Source organism: Episyrphus balteatus, chromosome 3, assembly GCF_945859705.1.
Source record: "Episyrphus balteatus chromosome 3, idEpiBalt1.1, whole genome shotgun sequence".
In the NCBI taxonomy this organism is placed as follows: Eukaryota; Metazoa; Arthropoda; class Insecta; order Diptera; family Syrphidae; genus Episyrphus; species Episyrphus balteatus.
In genome coordinates, this window is record NC_079136.1 from 78828569 (window position 1) to 78849461 (window position 20893).

Sequence of the window (20893 nt, forward strand, 5' to 3'; positions counted from 1 at the left end):
ATCTGAGAATTTTACACAAAAATCTCAAAAGTCAAGAGAAAACGACATTAGCAACATCTTGTTCTGATGATTGTAAAACTGTTTTGTTTGTTTTGAGCTGAAGAGAATGCGTCACTCGGTGACAGATGGTGGCAAATATGAGAAGTCGCTCATCGGCAACAGATTGCAGTCGCTTGTAGCTCAGAGATTAGCTCAAAATTTGAACTTTTTTCAACTTCGTAGCGCAACGAGTTTGACGTTTCTACGAGCTAGGGGCAGTTGTACAAATATTTAATCCGTCAATCCGTGGGTCAGTAACTTTTATCTTCTCAAATCGGTGTTAAAGGTGCAGTTTGGCACTGGTTCCAGGTCCATTTATGTTAAAATAACTTAAGTCATGCTTGAACCAGACTTGATCCACAGCTAATCCACCGAAATCGATGAGGTAAATTCCTGAACCGAGGCTGACCCCCGTTTGTACAACTGGCCCTTAAAGTTTAATTATTTTCATTTGCTAAAAAAAAACAAAAAACAATTTAAATAAAAACATAACTAGCACTGAAATTTAAGGATTTATTTCTATACGAATTTTTTTTAATATGTAATCTGACAGTCACACTGCATTTTCTTTGTTCACGATTTTGCAGAATGAATTTTTGACATCATACCTTTAACATATTTTAATGTTTGTCATTTTTCTCAAGTGATTCAGGAGAACTATTTGCTAAAAAAAATTAAATAAAAACGAGCACTGCCCTACGAACAATTTTGCTTCTATAATACTTTACAGGAGCAACAATTGCATTTGTAAAGCTTTATAGAACAAAAATTGTTTGTCGGGTGAACTTTTCATCGAAAGAAAAAACGACTTTTTAAAGCCTTTAGTGCCAGGAGTTTAACTCGCCGATTTCGGTGGATTAAGCCTAGTACGCAGATCGCGCTAAAATTTATCTTTCATACAAATTTCCTCCAAAGATAAATTTTAGCGAGGATTTTTAGCCAGGTAGTACGCAGTTCACGCGCTAAATTCGAATTCTCATCTACTACTTTTGCAAAAAGTCTCCACTCAATTTAGCTCGCGAAATAATGCTCAGCGCATTTTTTCACAGATAAATTTTGACATTTTTGTGGTTGTTGTTGTTGCTGCAAGGAATAAGAGGCAAAAAAAACCTTGGAATATATAAAAGAAGAGGAATAAAACAAAATGAGAACGTAAAAAAGGTATTCTGCAGGTAAAAAAAATATGTAATGTAATATTGAATGTAAGCTGGTATAAGTAAATGAAACTGTGATTCAGCCGTTATTTTTAAATTTAAATTTATCTTGGCTTTTAGCTAACACGTGTAGAGATAAAAATTGTCGAGATAAAATTTAGTTTAGCGCGATCTGCGTACTGGGCTTTAGCAGTGGATCAACTTTGGTTCAAGAATGGATACTTTTTGCAAAATAAAAATAATGATGCAGAAATCTTATTTTTTGGTTTAAAAACAAATAAAGCTAAAAAGATATAAACAATTTTTACTTTTCTAAATTTCCCACTTTTTAGCTCTTTGTAGTTATGTCCTTAACTACAACCGGCCATTTTTTGATAAAAGTCAAAAAGTGAAAATTTTCAAACTCATTTTGTGACTCCAACCACAAAATTAAAAATAATGATGCAGAAAGCTTATTTTTTCGTTTAAAAAACAATTTTTGTAGTTTTTTTCCAAAAACAAATTGCGCAAGAAAGAAAGAAAAAATTTTACTTATGTAAATTTCCCACTTTTGCACTTTTTAGGTCATCTGACGACCATTCCCAAATGATTATCCCAACAAAGAATGAACTTGCTCAATGCTTTTACTTGTGACTCATGTAAATGCTGATTGCAGAAATCTATAATTGGAAATTTCAAGTAGTAAACCGCAACCAACTTCACCCGTTTTGCCAACAAAACTGTCAAAATTCACTGCTTCTGTCAAATATACTGTCGTTTCGCAAAAAAGCTTTTACTTTTGTCTTTACCATAAAATATATTTGGCAAAAGAAAAACCAATTGGGTTGATTTTTCATTAAAAATTTAAATAATTTCTAAACTAAAAAATGGAACCCTATGATGTTGTAGTAAATCAACCTGTCGTAATTGATAATGTAAGTTAAAAAAAAACCCTACGTTATTTCTCTTAAAAATAAAATCTAGGTGGAGTTATTAAAGAAAAAAAAACCAAAACCGTTTACAAGAAAGGAAAAAAAGGTTTAACATCCACAAAAAATGACATCACCAAACGGTTTGCGTCTAACTATAAGCTAAAAAAATCTTTTTCATAAAATAGTATTTTTTATTAAGAAAATATAATTTTTTTTTATTTCCTTCGGGAGCTTACAATTTTGATAAAATTGAAACAAAAATGTAAATTTACTGCAAAAAGTTTCTACTTGCACCTTCCACTTTTCGTGACGTCTGTGCTCAATGAATAGATTACCGGAAAATGTTTGATGACGCATCGTGTTGGTCGCATTAAATTTGTTTCGTTGGGGTTCTCCTTTCGATCTCCACAATTCCCTTGAACTAGAAAGTCGAATTTTTGAAGCTTTTGGTAAGGGTCCCGATAGAAATCCCTTTGATTTTGACAATTAATATAAAAACTATCGATTTCTTCATCACGTTTGTAATCAACTATGGCCAAATTGATCTTTGGTGTAAAATCCAAAATTTTGTTACGTTGTTTTCGGGAGCTTTTGGATACCAAAAGCATATCCACCTGAGGAATGTTTGTCGTTTTTATCATATTTTTAATTTATTATTTTCTACGATCAAAGAAAAACAATTTATAATTTATTGAAATTTCACAGGGTTCTGGGGTAATTAAAGCTGGTTTTGCCGGTGAGCATATTCCGAAATGTCGCTTTCCAAATTAGTAAGTAATTGCACAAGTATGCGGACAGATGGTTAGTGAGTAGATTATGTAATTTTATTTGTTTTTTTTTTTAGTATCGGAAGACCTAAACATGTACGAGTTATGGCCGGTGCTCTTGAAGGTGATATATTTGTTGGGCCAAAAGCAGAAGAGCATCGAGGCCTGCTAAGCATAAGATATCCAATGGAACATGGTATTGTTACAGATTGGAATGATATGGAAAGAATTTGGAGCTATATTTATAGTAAAGTAAGTAAAATTAGAAGACAACATTTATCTCATTAAATAAAACGGTGTTACAAAAATGAGGTTTCAAAATATACGCGGGCGGAGACCTATCAGGTTTTGTAGAGCTAGTCGCACTGAATACGAAACGGAATTTGAAAATCCCCTAACACCCCCAAATTCTGAAGTTACGGGCAAAAAACGGTTTTTTGGACCTTCACCCATTGAACAAATTCTAGCTTCGACAATTTTTTACCCATTTTCGATTTTTTTACAGTTTCTGATAGAAGATAAATATATACTAATAATATATATTCACAGTCTAGACAAAAATAGTATAAAATGAGTTTAAAAAAATTTTTGTTCGCCTATTTTTATTTTTGAAATCGATTATTTCAAAAACTATTGGTTATGTTATATTGATTTAAAAATTAGAATCAAATGTACAATTTTTCCTTTCGGAAATGGTATCATTTATTACTGTAAGTGTTGCCGTTGTTTTTTTATATTTTTTTTTTATTTTGATAATTTTTTTTTAGAAAACTGACCGTCCCACCTAAACAGGGGGAGATAGACCCCCCTTCCAAAGAAAAAAATGTTTGTACTGAGCTCCTCTATAAAAACCCGTTATCAAATCCTGGCGCCAAGGTTATCCTACTACGTGCCGAAACAACATTTTTGTTCTATACCTTAAAGTTCGAATTTCTGTATCTGGGTTGAAATCGAAAATTTTTTTTTTTTCTAAGCCAATTTAGGAGTGATTTTCATAAAAAATAACTCGATTGATTGGGAAATAGATATACACTCCTGCTCAAATTTAACGCACATCCTATTTATTTTAAAGTTAAGTCCTGCTATTACTTTATGCCACAGCATCATGGTTATTTTCTCAAATGAGACAATAGTGATCTTAAATTAAAGTTATGGAATAATATGTTTGTCGGGAAGATTTGGGGAGAGATTTGCTGAAGTCTGTCTGTTAACCCGCGAGCCTTTTAAAGAAGAGTCATAAAATTTCATGGAGTTAAATCTGCTTTACAACACCTACGGAGTTAGCGAGCCTTTCTAGACCTAAGTTAAGTACCCAAAAATACTTGACTGATGCCCTCGAACAGCATATGGTTCCAATCACCCCTAGATTTGGTCCACAGTTTAGTCTGATGCACGATAATGCATGCTAGAATAGTTTGAGAATATCTTCAAGATTTTAATATTCCAGCTTCGGATTAACCACACAGAAATCTGGATTTGAATTCAATAGAACATGTGTAGGAAATATTGAAAAGATGCATTCGCGACCGAAATCCACCTCCAAGCAGTCTTGATCAACTGAAAACTTCAGTGAAAGAAGTGTTAAAACAAAACCTTCAAAAGTTAATTAGTGGAATGGACAAACGACTCCAGGTTGTCATATGCGCTAGAGGAGACTATACCAAGTATTGCATACAATTATGGGAAAGAACCGTCACCCGCTTCCATTCTTTTTAAATTTTTCTTCTTAAAAATAAAAATTATTTTATAATCAGTTTTCAGACCTTGAATTGTTAAATTTGGTTTATCTTTTTTTTGGTTGATAATACTGTTGCAGTTTAGCATTTTTTCGACTTGCTAACCAATAACAAAACAGAAAAAAATGCACCAAAGAATTTTAAAGCCTTTTAAAATAAGATGCAGGGGTATAACTTCAGACGAAAAATGTGTGCGTTAATTTTGAGCAGGAGTTTAGTTTATGAATATATTTTTTAAATAGCATGTTGTTTTGAAAACATATACTTTAAATTGATGCCGAAGTTGGGAAAATGACGAAAAAAATGGAATTTTTGAACTTTGACAGCTTATAAATTCTAAGTGGTTTAACCGAGTTACATGTTTTATACATTGTTAAAAAGGTATATTTATCTTCTATCAGAAACTGTAAAAATCGAAAATAAGTAAAAAATTGTCGAAGCTAGAATTTGTTCAATGGGTGAAGGTCCAAAAAACCGTTTTTTGCCCGTAACTTCAGATTTTGGGGGTGTTAGGGGATTTTCAAATACCGTTTCGTATTCAGTGCGACTAGCTCTATAAAACCTGATAGGTCTCCGCCCGCGTGTATTTTGAGTGTTACACCGTGTAATAAATAATCTATTTGTTTGAGATGCATAACGATAAAATTGAGAAAGGGCAAATTTGTATAGAACATGAACTCTACGTGGCCAGGAATAAATTCGTTATTTTTTTATCTAGATAATTCTTGCATATATTGTGCAGAAGTTTTGTCCTTGTGACGTACCTACTTCACAAACGGATAGTATGCATTTTTGCATTAAACACTTAAAATATCGATTGTCTCAATGTTGTAGCCTTAAAGTGTGAAATATAATGATCTATCATTTTTCCTAAGTCTGAAGACCTTCATCTTGAATATCCAACAAATAGAAACCAAAATAATATGCTTTTTAAAACAACAATTTCGAGTCTATATTTTGAGAGTTTTGCTATTAAATTTTTTGTTAGTTTGAATCATTTAAAAACTTGAACTTGCGTAGTTGGTGCCTTAAATGAGCTATATGAGTTCTATTGGTAAGAATAGAAGATTAATGACTTCAGGTTCAGAAAAAATTACAGAGTATCATATTTTATATGGAGGGCTCAAAGCTGAAGCGAACCAAATCACAAAAAGTGAATTCGGAGATATAACGAGTTAAAGTAAATACTCTAACATTGAATCTTATGACGAATGTTTTTCTCGAAAAGATAACAATTTGAAACGAATCACTTTTTGACCAAACTAATGAAATACCTAAATAGAGTTAAGCCTTGCGCAGATTTTGGCACCAGATTTGGATTTTATTTATTTTTTTTTACTTTGTCCGTTACCGGTTTGAGACCTCCATATATAAAATAAAAATATTGCAATATCTTTCCTTCATTCGCAAATACGTTTAAATTAAAAATAGCGGAGGAATTTAATTTGTAGCAAATAAGCGATATAATTTCAAATCTGGTCAGTCGTAGGGCCAGTTTTTTATTGCGGGGTTAAAGTTAATCCCCAGTTAACTCAAAAATGTTCATGAATTACTATTGGTTCACCTGAAAAATATTATAATATAATATGAGTTTGATAAATTATCGCTCCTTGAGTTTCATAACTGAAAGAGGGGTTCCTATTATTCCTGTAAACTCTTGTTTCTTTGATTGAAATTCCTAATAACGAAAACATTGAAGTAATTTGTGTAAAAATTAATCTCAAGCGGAAAAACATTTGTATTGGGTATTGTTATTTGCGTCATTTTGGGTGACAACATGGAGGCTCTTGATAGTTTATTGGTACTAGTTGATTTTAATCTCCCTAATCTTGATTAGACAACTTGATCTTATCGATCTATACGGGGTTGATCCCCGTGAAATAGCTAAAGCTGCAGCCAATGAACTTGGTGATAAAACGGACTTGAAATTCGGATTCAGCGGGTCCAAAAAATATAGAAAGATAGGTCTGGTTCCTGGTACATACAACTTTTTTTTTGTGTGCTGGCACTAGCGACATGTCGCTGTCATCCCCGGCACACAAAAAAAAAAGTTTCATGTACCAGGAACCAAACCTATCTTTTTATATGTTTTTGGACCCGCTGAATTTGAATTTCAAGTCCGTTTTGCCCGAACACCCTCCAATTTTGAGAAAAATGTAAAAAAAACTCCAAAAAAGTCATAAAAATTCAAACAAAATGCAGTCACAGCTCAAAACTAGAAGGTGACCGGGCCAAACGGACTTGAAATTCGGATTCAGCGTGGCCAAAAACATATAGAAAGATAGGTCTTGTTCCTGGTACATGACACTTTTTTTTTTGTGTGCCGGTGTAATTAGACTTTGTTGAGTTTGGCAAACCGTAATTTTGTTTAGTTTTGCAAAACCTCGTAGTATTTTTTTGAGTTTGGCAAAACCTCTATAAATTGTGTTTGGTTTTATTGATTTTTGAAAAAACCATTTTGAAAGAACGATCTTAAAAACTGTTAGTGTTTATACTTTTTTATTTCGTCATCTTGTGCGACTGGTCATCCAAAAAATTTTGATACTAATATATCATTTTTGGCGTTTAATATAAATTCGTAAAGACTCTAAAAACTTTATTAATGAATAATGTCGTTTTCTATTGACGAATCTCAGAATGAGATTTGTGAATTTGACAGCTGAAAGGGGGGGGTGAAGAGGGGAAATAGTGGACAAATCTCAGATTTCATGATCTATTTGCGTCCTGAGATTCAAAAAAATGACAAAAAAATGAATCTGAGATTCAAGAATCTGATTCTGGATTTTTATCAAGATTCACGCATACAAACACACGCACTTTCACATACACTTCTCTGTTTGACATTTGTCTGAACATTTATTGTTGTTTTATTTTTTTTATACGCACAGATTTCGCACACAATTACAAAACTAGATTTCATATTCTATTTGCAGTGGAAAATCTGAAAATTTTACACAAAAATCTCAAAAGTCAATAGAAAACGACATAAGTAACAATTGAATATTTATTTGATCTTTATTTTAAAGGAACAACTAGCCACATTCACAGAAGATCATCCTGTTTTGCTAACAGAAGCACCGTTAAATCCTCGAAGAAATCGCGAAAAGGCAGCTGAATTCTTTTTCGAAGGAATAAATGCTCCCGCCTTATTTGTATCTATGCAAGCAGTGCTCAGTTTGTATGTCATCTTCTACTTTTGAAAATTATAAATATTTTCTAAACTGTATCATTTATTTTCTAAAAGATACGCAACTGGACGAGTGACAGGTGTTGTTCTAGACTCAGGTGATGGTGTGACACATGCTGTTCCTATCTACGAAGGGTTCGCAATGCCCCACAGTATTATGCGTGTCGATATCGCTGGACGAGATGTAACACGTTATCTCAGAACACTTATTCGAAAAGAAGGATTCAATTTCCGTTCGACAGCAGAGTTCGAAATTGTTCGATCTATCAAAGAGAAAGTCTGCTATTTGGCCAGTAATCCACAAAAAGAAGAAAATATTGAAACCGAAAAGGCTGCTTACACATTACCCGATGGAAAGACACTTGAGGTAAATATGAAATTGAATTACGTGTATTTTTTCTATCTAACATTGCATTTCATTTTAGATTGGTCCTGCGCGATTTAGGGCTCCAGAAGTACTCTTTAGGCCAGATCTGCTCGGTGAAGAGTGTGAAGGTATCCAAGATGTACTTATGTATTCAATAGAGAAGTCAGACATGGATTTGCGAAAGATGCTTTATCAGAATATTGTTCTGTCTGGTGGTTCAACATTGTTCAAAGGCTTTGGTGATAGATTACTTTCGGAAATGAAAAAGCACACATCAAAGGACTTGAAGATTAGAGTAAGATTTATAATTTGTGTATGTTTGTTCTATTGTTTATGTGTTTTTTTTTTATAGATTGCTGCTCCTCAAGAGCGTCTTTATTCAACATGGATGGGTGGTTCCATTCTCGCTTCTTTAGATACATTCAAGAAAATGTGGATCTCGAAGCGAGAGTACGAAGAAGAAGGCCAACGAGCTGTGCACAGAAAGACTTTTTAGTTTGTTTAATTTAATTGTATTTATAATGTTCTACCAAGCCTGATTTAAATTTGTTTTTTTCGGCATTGATTACTTTGCAATCATACGTTTGACGTTGTAGAGGCATTGTTTTGCTAATTAAAAAAAAAATAAAAAATAATGGCAAGAAGGTAAAGTATCATTACAAAAACAAACTAGCTCTTTGTTAACTCAAGGCCATTTTAATCAAAATTTTTCGCATAATGTATTTATTATAGGACAAAATTAAAATCCCAATTTTTATATTCATTTTTGTTTTCTATATTTTTTGTCAATCAATACAAAATAAAGTCGAATAAATTTACTACTAATGCATTCATATTAAAAAAGTATTTCAAAATGAAAATCGCACAATATGGTAGATTTTGCATTTTTTCGTTCAAATGAAAAGTGTCATTTAAAAATCTAAATACATTCTAAAATACTCATTTTTTTAGTGAAATATAGGTTATTCTTTTGTATCGATTTGTGAACAGTTAATATTTTAATTCGAACAAAAAAAAAATTACATAGCAATTTAAGCCGAATCGAAAATAAATATATCCATATTCCAATGGTGATATTTATATGGATACCAGCTGATAATGTCAGAAACTTTTGCTATATCTTTTATCTGTGCCGTTATTGCAAAAAAAAAAAATAAATCGATACTTTATAACTGTTTTAATTTTGGTTTAAGCTTTGTTATGCGAATGTTCATTTAATTCTTAAAAATAAAAGACGAATTTCAAATAAATAAATATATTTATTCCAATAATAAATTGAGTTATTGATTTGTTAGTAGGTACTATGTATTTGTAAAATGGTTTCTTTCGTACTTCAGCTGAAGAGAATTGAGTTTCATGTGAACAAGATTCGACCCGAAAAATTGTTATTGCTTTTTTTCTCTATTTGGGCGAAAAATTGATCAATTTCGAAAAGTTTGATCGGGTAAAATGCGAGGTTTTTGTCAGTCTTTGTCATTGTGGGATATAGACCAGCGACAAAATAAATACCCAATTTTAGTCCTTTATAGACTGGCAGACCCCGAAAAGTTACATCCAAATTTAAAAGTAAGATCACCTATTAATATCGAGGTGTACCTTCGAAGTACTTTTTTTGATTTGTTCGAAATCGGAAAATTTTCTATCGAGGTAACCGTTCCGATCGATATATCGGGGAATCTTCCGATGAAATATAGCGCCCGTTAACGCATTGACATAAAAATGCATTCAACAAAATTTTTTTGACAGTTGTGCGGAAATTCTCCGACAGAAAATAGTTGCGGAATATTTTAAGAAAAGTGGAATCTTCACAGAAGTAAGTAAAATAAAATGCACGATTTGGAAGCTCTAAAAAATTAAAGTTGCTTATTAAAATGTTTAAGCTTTTTCTTAACCTCGCAAAAGAATTATTTTAATTTTTATTATTATTAATTTTACAAGAAATGAATATAGAAAAAAGTATTAGGTAAAAGTTGATTTTAAAATTACAAAAACACTTTTTTTAATGAATTAAATCTCCAAATAAAGTAAGCCATCTGATTTCTTATATAACAAAGAATTTTTGTTTTTAAAATTATTATTGGAGCTGTTTAAAAAAAAAATATTTTCTGTTTATACAAATTTTCGAAAATTTTTCAAAAAAAATTTGGTATGTCATTTAGAAGAAATTATTTTCCACATATTATTTCAAGTTAGTTCATTGATCCGAAAACGATCAATGCGTGGGAGTTATCTCCAATTTTCTAAAAAATTACTTAAAATATATAAAAAAACAACGGCAACACTTACACAACACCTGAAAAAGCTATCATTCATAACTTTTTGTTGTTTTTAATTTTTTTATAATTTTAAGTAATTTTTTAGTAAACTGCCCCTCCTGCTTAAACGGGAGGGGGGCGGTTGATAAAGACTCCCTTAGAGTGCCTCAGAGTTTTTCAATTCGAGATTATTTTTTATTTTAGAGATTTTGAACATTCGAATTTTGAAAAATAATAAAAAATTATACAAAAATGGGCAGGTTCAGAAACGTTAGGGACTAAATATTTAGGTAATTTCTCGGCCTCTGATTGGTCAACTGTCAAAAAAAATCCTTCCAATTTAGGTAATTTTATTGGAAAGCTGACTGGAAAGTTAGGCAAGAAAATTTTCCCTAAAAAATTAGGAAAGTTTTTTTTGTCAGAATGACAGATGATTGTTTTTAATTACAAAAGAATTAAATTTATTTGTGTGAAAAACGAGTAAAAAGTGCATTATCGGTTATAACTAATATAATTTTTTTATTAAAGTGAAGTGAAATTTATTGTCTGCCCCATGCAATCTTTTAAATTCTCAAGTAAATTTTGAAATTTGATAATAATGGCGTATCCAAACTAATTTAGTCAATTTACTCAAGTTTCCGTTCAGAAAATGACGTTACCTAAATATCTAGTCCCTAATATTTCCTGAACGTGCCCAATAACTTCATTTTGTAGCGCGACAAATGTTTTGATGTTTTGAAGTCTATTTAAATTTTGTATCCTAATTACTACATAGATATGTATATGAAAAGAAATTGAAAAACAAAATGATATTATTTAGCTATTCACTAATACAAATGGGACCATGGAACTCCCCATAAGCAGGGTTGTAAAAAATCATTTTTTAATGCATTTGTTTTCTATTACAAATTAAAAAAAATATTTATTGGAATAAAAAAAATTGCATTAAAAAAAATATTTATTGCAACTGAAAAAAATTTGCATTTAGAAAAAAATGTTATTGCAACTGAAAAATATTTGCATTAAAAAAACATGTTATTTGAATTGAAAATAAAATTTGTATTGAAAATAAAAATATTTTGCATTTAAAAAAAAAAATTTATCGCATATAAAAAAAAAATTAATGCAAAATGTGTGCATTAAGTATTTGTTTTCAATATTCGTCGAATTTTTTTTTTTGCTGCAGAAATTTGTTTATTTGCAATACAAAATTTATTTTCAATGCAAATATTTTTAAGTTGCAATAAAAAATTTTTTTTTTTAATGCTAATTTTTTTCAGTTGCAGTAAATATTTGTTTCTAATACAATTTTGTTTTATGTGCAGTAAATATTTTTTTTAAATTTCAATTGCATTTTTTTCAATTTATATTTTTGCAACCCGATCCATAAGAAAGATACGAAAACAGTTCTTTGATTAAACTCTGTTATTGCCCGAAGTTATATGGATTTATTCCGTCTCAACGGTGCTCTTTTAAATTTTTTGATATCGACTAAAGTTGTTTATTCTTATTGTTTAGTACTATATTATTTAACCATCACCCCAATTTTGTTTTGTAAAAGAAAAACATAATGTCATCAATCTTTTGATTATAAAATAAATTTAAGAAATGAGTCGTCATGGATGAATTGCTTAGCACAATTCTTTAACATTGAACTAAAATCAGAATATTGTTTAACACCACCTATATGATGAGTCAGTTGCTAGGTTTGGTTTGTGGATTTAATCAATAAAACTGGGTATAGAGTTTGCCGCTTTACAAAAATATCTGAATGAAGAAACTCAATTTCATTTAAATATACTCTTTTTGATGTTGATGTGTTTTTATTTCACTCTTCTTTTCATCATATTGTACCTATCTGACGATGACAGACGAACCGAGAACGAACTAGTCATTAATATTGCACATATCTACTGAAATTAAAGCTGAAATTTTAATTTTTTTTTTATGTATTCCTTCTATGTTTTGAGGCAGTGTGGTAGACTCAGACGGCAGTTTAATTCAGTATGTGTTGTTGTTAAGTTGTGTTGCGTGGATACCATAGCTTATTATCATTGGCAAAATATAATAACTTGAGAAATATGAAATATACCTAGGATTGCATTTGGAATAAATTATAAAAATACAAAGCTTCGTTTAAAAAACAAAATAGAAAACCAAGTTATAAACTCGAAAAGGCGTCTGCAATAGGAAATATGATGAACAATGAAACTGAGGTACAAACTGAGTTTTGAGTAGAATTTGAACAAAGCACAAATATGGAAAACAAAGAAGATTTTATAGCTTATGTTTGTTTTGATTTTTCTCTCTTATTGCTATATCTTCAAAAAATGCATAAATTGTGTATTATGAACTTAACAAACATTCAGGTTCCAAAGGTAAACTTCAATAACTTAAATTAAGGAGCAAAATTTAGCCATTTGCTTAAATATCTAGTTAAATGATGTGCAATTTGAATGCAATAATATGTTTAAATTAAATTTCATTTAGTTTAAAATTAGTTAACATTTCGATTCCTATAATAACAAACTTGACATTTAATTTCTATTATCATGAATTATTTATGTGGGAAGAAGATGAAGGAAATTAAACTAAAACAGTTGTTAAAATTTAGATACCAGTGACATAAGGGATGAAGCATGCAAATTGTTAATAATTCCTGTTCTATACAATACATCAACTACATTTGTAAATGAACTTGAGTATAGTTCAAGTTTGAAAATTTTAATCAAACTATTAAAATAATAGGTAAGCTGTTCTGAAACACAGATCTAAGTTTGAATTTTTAGATTAAATTTTTAATTCGTAAGCCAAAGGAATTTAGATGCTATTCCAAATTAAGAGCTTAACGTTGTTTACTTTGTTGTATTTATATGAAAAAAATAAATGAAAAGTGCATATTTATCTGATTAATTATCATTATTTGTGATGCAATAACGCTTTAGCTAAGGTTATATATTATTAAAAAATAAAATACACGACTGGATCGCATAAATACTCTTGCTATTATGGATTAAAAGTGGCTGAGAATTTTAAATCCTCTTAGGCATTTAATAATTTTAAGAAATGTTACGAGCATTTTCAGCATTATAAAGTACTTTAAAATAATTTGTCATTTGAAAAGATTACATGAACCTAAAATTTTCTAACTTGATGTTGATCAACCGTCATTTCCTTCCCTACTCTTGCATTTGCGGTTTTAAAACTAATAAAAAAAAAAGAGTACGTATACGCCACAGTGTATGAGCCTCATACACTGTGGCGTATGTATTCCTCATATGAGGAATACATGCAAATAATGTGAATTGAAATTTTGGCCCAGATACTAACACACCTAACCGAAATACTTAATAAATAAATTAATCAGAACAAAAAAATCCTTACAAATAATAAATTCAAAATTTAAAAATATCAGCCTTGTAAAGTCTTGGACGCGTTTGGACACGATTTGGACACGTTTCGGACGCGTTTTGGACAAGAGTCGGACGCGTTTTGGACGCGTTTGGGAAGCGTTTTGGAAGCGTTTTAAACGCATTTTGGACACGTTTCGGACGCGTTTTAGACGCGTTTCAGAAGCGTTTTGAACGAATTTTGGACACGTTTCGGACGGGAGACGGACAGAATCCCGAAATCCAAAATCCAGAAAGACCAAAATCCAGAAAACCTTAAATCCCGATAACCCAAAATTTTGGGTTTTCGGGATTTAGGGTTTTCGGGATTTTGGGTTTTCGGGATTTCGGTTTTCGGGATTTTGTCCCCAATCCAGAGAAAGAGTTTATGTAAAAAATAAATTATTTAAGTTTTGATGTAGCAAATGGCCCTAAAGTACCTAAATAAATAAATACCTTCTTGTGATAACCTTGAAAATTGAATCAGTAGTAAAATTATGTAGGTACCTACATGTCAAAATCTCACGTATACACCTCAGTGAACTGGAACACTGAAACCAACCTTCAATGTTGGTTATAATAAACAAATCGAAAATTTAATAAACGTGCTTCCATTTTTCGATAGGTTTTGGTATATTGCACATACATTTGAACTTGATTTAAAACTAAGCTTAACATAAACCTAACTTTTTTTTCTAGCACACACATAACTATTAACCTTTCGTCTACTTACATTTTTGGTTTATTATACTTAATTCTTTTTTTATTTTAGATGAAATCAATGGATGCTAATCGATATGCAACGAAGAAAACGATTGCTCAGGGTATGCTGGATATTGCGCTGCTCACAGCAAACGCATCACAGCTTAAATACATTCTCCAAGTAGGAGAGCAACATCAATTTTATAAATTAATGTTGATTTTGATAAGCTTATCAATATTTTTGCAGGTAGGTAATAAAACAAAACAAAAAATATTATAGTTTTGGTTTACTTTCTTACTTTTTATCTCTTTTTTAACTTATTGAAGTTAAATTTTATTATCGTTAAAAAATATGTAGATTTTATCTGGTGCTCTCAGTTTGTCCTTGAGTCTTTTACGAGATTGTCGTCTGCATAAGGCCGAATTTCATGCATCAGCAAACATTATCAATCATGTTCGAACTGCATTTGCATTTTTAACTGCAATGTTGAATTTGTTTATATCTGCTTTCGATTCAAAAATACCACCTTCCCAAGGGGATTATTTGAATAATTGAAAAAGTGCTGTTAAATTTGGTTTTGTAATTGTGATTGTATGCAAATGAGTTGAAAATAAACGAAGATGTGAATAAATGACATGAAATTCTTTTTTTTTTCTAGTAAATTGTTTAAAGGATGTTTTACGCTCTTAATTTCTTTGCAGCCGCAAGCAACTGCTTTTCATCTTCGTTTCATTTCATAATTCCTTTCCAAAATGGGCTTAACAAATTTTAAATATTGTTTCATTAAATTAAAGGCAAAATGTTTGTGTACCTCTAATTGGCCTTTTCCATAAATGTGATTAAGAAAACTGCAAAAGATTTAAAAGAAAAAAAATGTTCCTCTAAGTCGTGAGTAAAAATCCTGCGACTCACGGTTTAAACTGAATTCAAAATACGAAATGTAAGCAATTACAGGCCATTACTGACAAAAACTCTGAATTTTGAATTGAATTCACTGAAATAAGTTGAACTAGAACTTTAATATAAAAAAAAACCCTAAACGGGCAAAATGGCCTATTTAGCATTCGGTTAAAATGGCATTAAGTATCATTTTACCTACCATACTTTCACATTTTCGAGCTCTTTTCCCATTTGATTTGAAAAAGTGGTACTCATTTTTTTGGATGGGATCTATACTTAGGGTAAGCGGGGGTACATTTGACACCGGGGCACATTTGACTTTGCGTTTTTTGGTATGATCGTGCCCTCAATTAACAATTGTTTGGATGAAGAAAGAAGCTTAGTTTGATTTAAAGAAATTTTGCGAAATCTCACAGTCTTTCATTAACTTTTGTGTTTTTGTGTTTTTTGTATTTCTGATCTAATTTTTGACCACCGGTATGTAAGCGATTTCTGAACCTAATAAAAAAGTTTTTTTAAAAGTGAATCAATATTTTGATAGCACTATGCTTAAAGTTAAGTAAATTAAAACCAGTTTTGTAAAAAAAATAGTATTAGTTATTGAAAAAAAAAAAAGAAAAACAGTTATGAGGCTCCTTAGGGGCACCTTTGACTTTTGCAATGTGGGCACAGTTTTACGTTTATTTTGGGGAATTATATATTTACAAAATTATTTAAAAATAAATCGACATCGATTAATTTTGATTAAGATTTAAATGGAGAGATTTTTTGAAATATTTTATGGTTTTTTGTTTTTTCTTCTTCTTTTTAGAAAAAAAAAATGTTTTGATTTATTTTTTTCGTTATATTGTTTAGTAGATTGTTTAAAACCAAACATTTTTTTTTTCCAACTAAACAAACAATAGACGAGCAAGATCCGCTGATAGTTTTAAAAATATTATGCACACGATGCGGGGTTTAATCCACCATTGTCAAATGTACCCCTTTTAAAGTCAAATGTGCCCGGGGCACTTTTGACAAAATGACTTTTTTTAGAAAACATTATTTTTTTAAATGTTGTAATGTTGTAAAACAAAAAAAATTACTGTTAGTATTATTATTGAAGAGTCAATAAATCAAATACAAAACAAGACATTGGAAAACATTAACAGTTTTCGAAAATACAGACCTTTAAAAACTAGGTGTCAAATGTACCCCCTTCTCCCCTATGTACTTTACTACTATGTAAATATTTTATCTAAAAACTAGCCTTAAAAAACCATGAAACCGTTAATTTTAGGCCACCTTCACCTACTCTTCTGATCATTTGAAAAGTAGACTTGCACACATGAAAATAAGAAGATTTTCATTTTAAATTAGTAAGTGGATTGTTTTAAAATGGGCACATTCCAGAAATTAAGTACATAGATTTGACTGCTAAGGCCGTGTGTGAATTGGGTTATATATTTAACCCCTGTTAAATTTTTGTAACTATTGAGGTGAATACAAAATTTTCAGCTACAAAAAATTTAATGGGCTCTGGGACCCGGTTAAATTTTTATGTTCAGAGGTTAAATTTTTGACAGAATAATTAGCATTTTTTTTAATATACAGGGTGTCTCACAGTCACCGCCCCAAATGAAAACCATGGATTTCTAAGGTCATTTTAAGTCGAAAAACTTAAGAGGTAATTTTCTCGTTTTCGTCCCGTTTTCGAGTTACCACGGTTTTTATGATTTTTGCTCTCTTGTCCTTTAACTGGCCTTATCTTTGCCAAACTACGTTTGATTTGAAAGATTTTTTTTTACAACCAATCAAGAATTTACTACAGTTTAAGTTTGTCTCAAAACTTTTTTTCTGCGGACAACCGTTTCTCCACAATTTTGCATCAAACACAATTTTTTCGTTTTTTAAGTCGTTTTTTACACTTTCATATCATTTAAGTCAAAAAAACACGTTAATGAGTATTAATTTTTTGTGCTTTTTATTAAAGCCCAGTTTATTTTCATAAAAAAAATAAGTTTTATTTCATAAAAAAGGCTACTGAAAGTAATTAAAAAAAATAAACAAACTGAGTGAATTAAAAAAAAAAAATAATTTTTAAATAAAAAACTAATTTAAATGAATTAAAAACTTTTTCTGAGCTATTGTGGTTAAGAAAAGAACAAATAGATAAAGCTCAGAAAAAGTTTTTAATTCATTTAAATTAATTTTTTAATTAAAAATTATTTTTTTTTTCAATTCACTTAGTTTGTTTATTTTTTTTTTAATTACTTTCAGTAGCCTTTTTTATGAAATAAAACTTATTTTTTATGAAAATAAACTGGGCTTTAATAAAAAGCACAAAAAATCCATACTCATTAACGTGTTTTTTTGACTTAAATGATATGAAAGTGTAAAAAACGACTTAAAAAACGAAAAAATTGTGTTTGATGCAAAATTGTGGAGAAACGGTTGTCCGCAGAAAAAAAGTTTTGAGACAAACTTAAACTGTAGTAAATTCTTGATTGGTTGTAAAAAAAAATCTTTCAAATCAAACGTAGTTTGGCAAAGATAAGGCCAGTTAAAGGACAAGAGAGCAAAAATCATAAAAACCGTGGTAACTCGAAAACGGGACGAAAACGAGAAAATTACCTCTTAAGTTTTTCGGCTTAAAATGACCTCAGGAATCCATGGTTTTCATTTGGGGCGGTGACTGTGGGACACCCTGTATAATCAAAAACTAGAATAAAGAATGGAAATTGAGAAAGACATAAAACATATCAAGGGAAAAATGATATTCCTTGATATATTTCACTTTATTGATGATGAAGAAAATTGGAAATGCATGAGAATCAAAAATAAAATTCACAGAACAAAACTTGTGTAAAAATTTATAAAAAGTTTTTAACACCATTTATTCTATTCTTTTGTTTTGCAGCTTAAACAAATTATTTAGCCAAGTTCAAGTCGCAGAGCTAAAGAGCCTATAAAATTTTTGACAGCTGAAATTTTGTTTGCACCTCAATAGTGTCAAAAATTTAACAGAGCTTAAATATTTGAAACAATTCACACACGGCCTTAATTTACGACGGTGGCAAAAAACATGCAGAAATCCGCTTAATTTAATACACAATCCGCTTGTTTTTAGGTGGTCTTTTTTCCGAGTATAGATATCTTTTAAAATAGGAACTTATTTAATTACATTTACAGTTATGTAGACATTTAGGTATATGATTTATTTTATGTACATAACATATCAATTTATTTTCTTAAAGGATATGTATTAAACAAATAAAAACAATTCCTTTTTGTAGCTTCTAGTTGGTATTTTCTTTGTCATCATTGGAAGCTTGAACATCAACAGAAAAAACGATCAAACAGCAGCAATCATTATGAATGATGTTATATTAGTTACAATTTTTATAATATCAATTGTAAATGTAATTATTTCTGGTTTTGGAATGGAATATTCATCGCAACCCTTACGACTTCTTGATCGAACTGAAAAAGAGCCATGATAACAATTAATTTTAAATGAATAACAAACATGAACATTACTAAGAAAACTGTGCAAGAATAAAACTTAATTTTATTATACCTACATAATTAAGTTTCCTTAATTATAGGTAGGTATTGTTTATTTGTAACACTTTATATCTACAATAGAAAGGATCAAAGAGTATAATAGATTATTATTTATCTTTTTATCTCTAATAGCTCGTCGTTTGTCGTTTGAAAATGTACACCTTGTATAGTTAAATTTATAAAGCAAAGTTTTGTTTTCGTGAAGGTGTAAAAACTTAAAGAGTAAGAGTAATTATTTTTAGAAATTTATAAAATAGGTCTCAGTTTGAAAAATTGGTAATACAGGTTTCTTATAAATTTTTCAATAAACTTCTACAAAGCTTATCCACTGATCTACCCGCCAATATCGGTTAATTGAGCAGTCGATTATTAACTATCATATCTGAAGAGTGCACAATTTTTGAAATATGTTTTATTTAAATTATAAAAGAATCTTAAAGTTTCATTTTTTCAGTGCGGGGCTAGATTTAACCCTGACAGATTTGGTATATATTTTATAATGAATTGTTTCTTGAGTTAACTTGAGTCATATTCTAATTAACTCAAAGTTAACCTACCACTGAAGAACTGTACCTTTTGGAACCCCAACTCGCCTTTATATTATGGCACTTGATCCTACATCAGACCTAACTCTATGTTTATATGCTATTTAAGTAAATAATAAATTATTATAAACAATATTATACAAATGTAATAAAGTTATTATTTAAATGTTAACAAATGTTGTTTTATTTTTTACACACAGGTGACAGTTGGGTTACTTCTATTGATTCAATCATTGGTGTCTATTCATAAAACACCATTTCAGAGAAAGGCAGCAGATATTTTGAATCATTTAATTATTGCAGTTGTATTTTTAACGGTATTCTGTGATGTTCTAAAAATGAACTTTGGACTTGATCCTGCAGTTGCGTTTGTAAAGGATTCGAAGCCGTGAGATAATGTTATGCATCATATAGATCATACATTTATAAAAATAAAAATTATGTTCATATCTACAAACATATAAGTTTTTAAGTGTTCTGAAAGATTATTTTGTTTGCGAGACTGAGAATTAAAGATCAACTGGATTTAATATTTTAGATAAACAAAAAAAAAATTTCCTTGTGAAAACCTTAATTTAGAAAAAAAAAAACCATACCTACCACCTTTAAGAGCTGTAGATAGAAGAGATTTTGAAGATAAAGGATGTTTGGAAATAAATGATTAAGTATTTAAATTCAAGATTTACTTATTCATATCGAGCCTTCGCCATTTTGGGCCAGTTCATATCCTTTACTTTATGGGACATATTCATAGTCGTTTTTAGAGCCCATTTTATCTTAGACTGGGTTTTATCCAATGTTATTTGAATAGGATGAACTCCAGATCTCCAGTCTTTCTTAGTAGCAACTTAGATAGCGTCTATGAATATGGCCCTATACACATCCCGACAAACAATTTTGGCTCTATAAAGCTTTACAGATGCAAATGTTGCTTCTGTAAAGCATTATAGAAGCAAAATTGCTAGTAGGGATATGTGATGTGAATCAAATTCATTAAAAAGATGTTTAGTTAGAAATAATAGCTGTACCAGTCAAATTAGCAAAAATAGCTAAATTAATTAGGTAAAAGCAGAAAATTGGTGGAGACCTAAATTAAGGCATACCTACTATTGAACATACAGTAAAAGTCCTGACCTCTACCTCCAGGGCCGGATCGGCAATATTGATAAAAAGGGGCGCCAATTCATCATATCTCTGTTATTTGCAATCCGATCGCAAAGATGACAAAGTAAAAACTAAAGTTTACATTCTCTACAAAAAAAATCTTAATAATTTTTTTCATATCTTGAGTTGTTATTTTGTTATACAGCAGTAAACACAAATAATATTGGGTCGTATGCAATAAAAATGAGCTGAAGCTCTTATCACTTTTCAGTACATTTTCTTGAGATATA

At 30.3% G+C, this 20893-nt stretch overlaps 2 protein-coding genes across 3 annotated transcripts; both read left to right on the top strand.

The window, feature by feature from the left end:
* Positions 1-1917: 1917 nt before the first annotated feature.
* Positions 1918-8980, top strand: LOC129914087 (actin-related protein 1). Its single transcript, XM_055993148.1, has 7 exons — positions 1918-2107; positions 2810-2874; positions 2949-3123; positions 7634-7785; positions 7852-8161; positions 8220-8456; positions 8514-8980. Exons 1-7 carry the CDS (start codon positions 2060-2062, stop codon positions 8655-8657), a joined length of 1131 nt encoding a protein of 376 aa, XP_055849123.1. The 5' UTR covers positions 1918-2059; the 3' UTR covers positions 8658-8980.
* A 3617-nt stretch (positions 8981-12597) lies between these two features.
* LOC129914094 (ninjurin-A) lies at positions 12598-19950 on the top strand. Of its 2 annotated transcripts, none has more exons than XM_055993155.1 (3): positions 12598-12632; positions 14578-14754; positions 19700-19950. In XM_055993155.1, exons 1-3 carry the CDS (start codon positions 12612-12614, stop codon positions 19889-19891), a joined length of 390 nt encoding a protein of 129 aa, XP_055849130.1. In that variant the 5' UTR covers positions 12598-12611; the 3' UTR covers positions 19892-19950. The 2 variants fall into 2 exon arrangements, with proteins under 2 accessions (XP_055849130.1, XP_055849129.1); XM_055993154.1 differs by lacking the exon at positions 19700-19950 and adding an exon at positions 18684-18905.
* Positions 19951-20893: the final 943 nt, after the last annotated feature.

What these genes read in the sequence shown, in the direction of transcription:
- LOC129914087 (XM_055993148.1), top strand. Translation starts at nt 2,060, where the DNA reads ATGGAACCCTATGATGTTGTAGTAAATCAACCTGTCGTAATTGATAAT. An exon ending in AAATGTCGCTTTCCAAATTA is followed by an intron (nt 2,875 to 2,948) that starts GTAAGTAATTGC and finishes TTTTTTTTTTAG; the next exon opens with TATCGGAAGACCTAAACATG. An exon ending in ATGCAAGCAGTGCTCAGTTT is followed by an intron (nt 7,786 to 7,851) that starts GTATGTCATCTT and finishes ATTTTCTAAAAG; the next exon opens with ATACGCAACTGGACGAGTGA.
- LOC129914094 (XM_055993154.1), top strand. Translation starts at nt 12,612, where the DNA reads ATGATGAACAATGAAACTGAG. An exon ending in TGATGAACAATGAAACTGAG is followed by an intron (nt 12,633 to 14,577) that starts GTACAAACTGAG and finishes TTTTTATTTTAG; the next exon opens with ATGAAATCAATGGATGCTAA. An exon ending in GCTTATCAATATTTTTGCAG is followed by an intron (nt 14,755 to 18,683) that starts GTAGGTAATAAA and finishes TCCTTTTTGTAG; the next exon opens with CTTCTAGTTGGTATTTTCTT.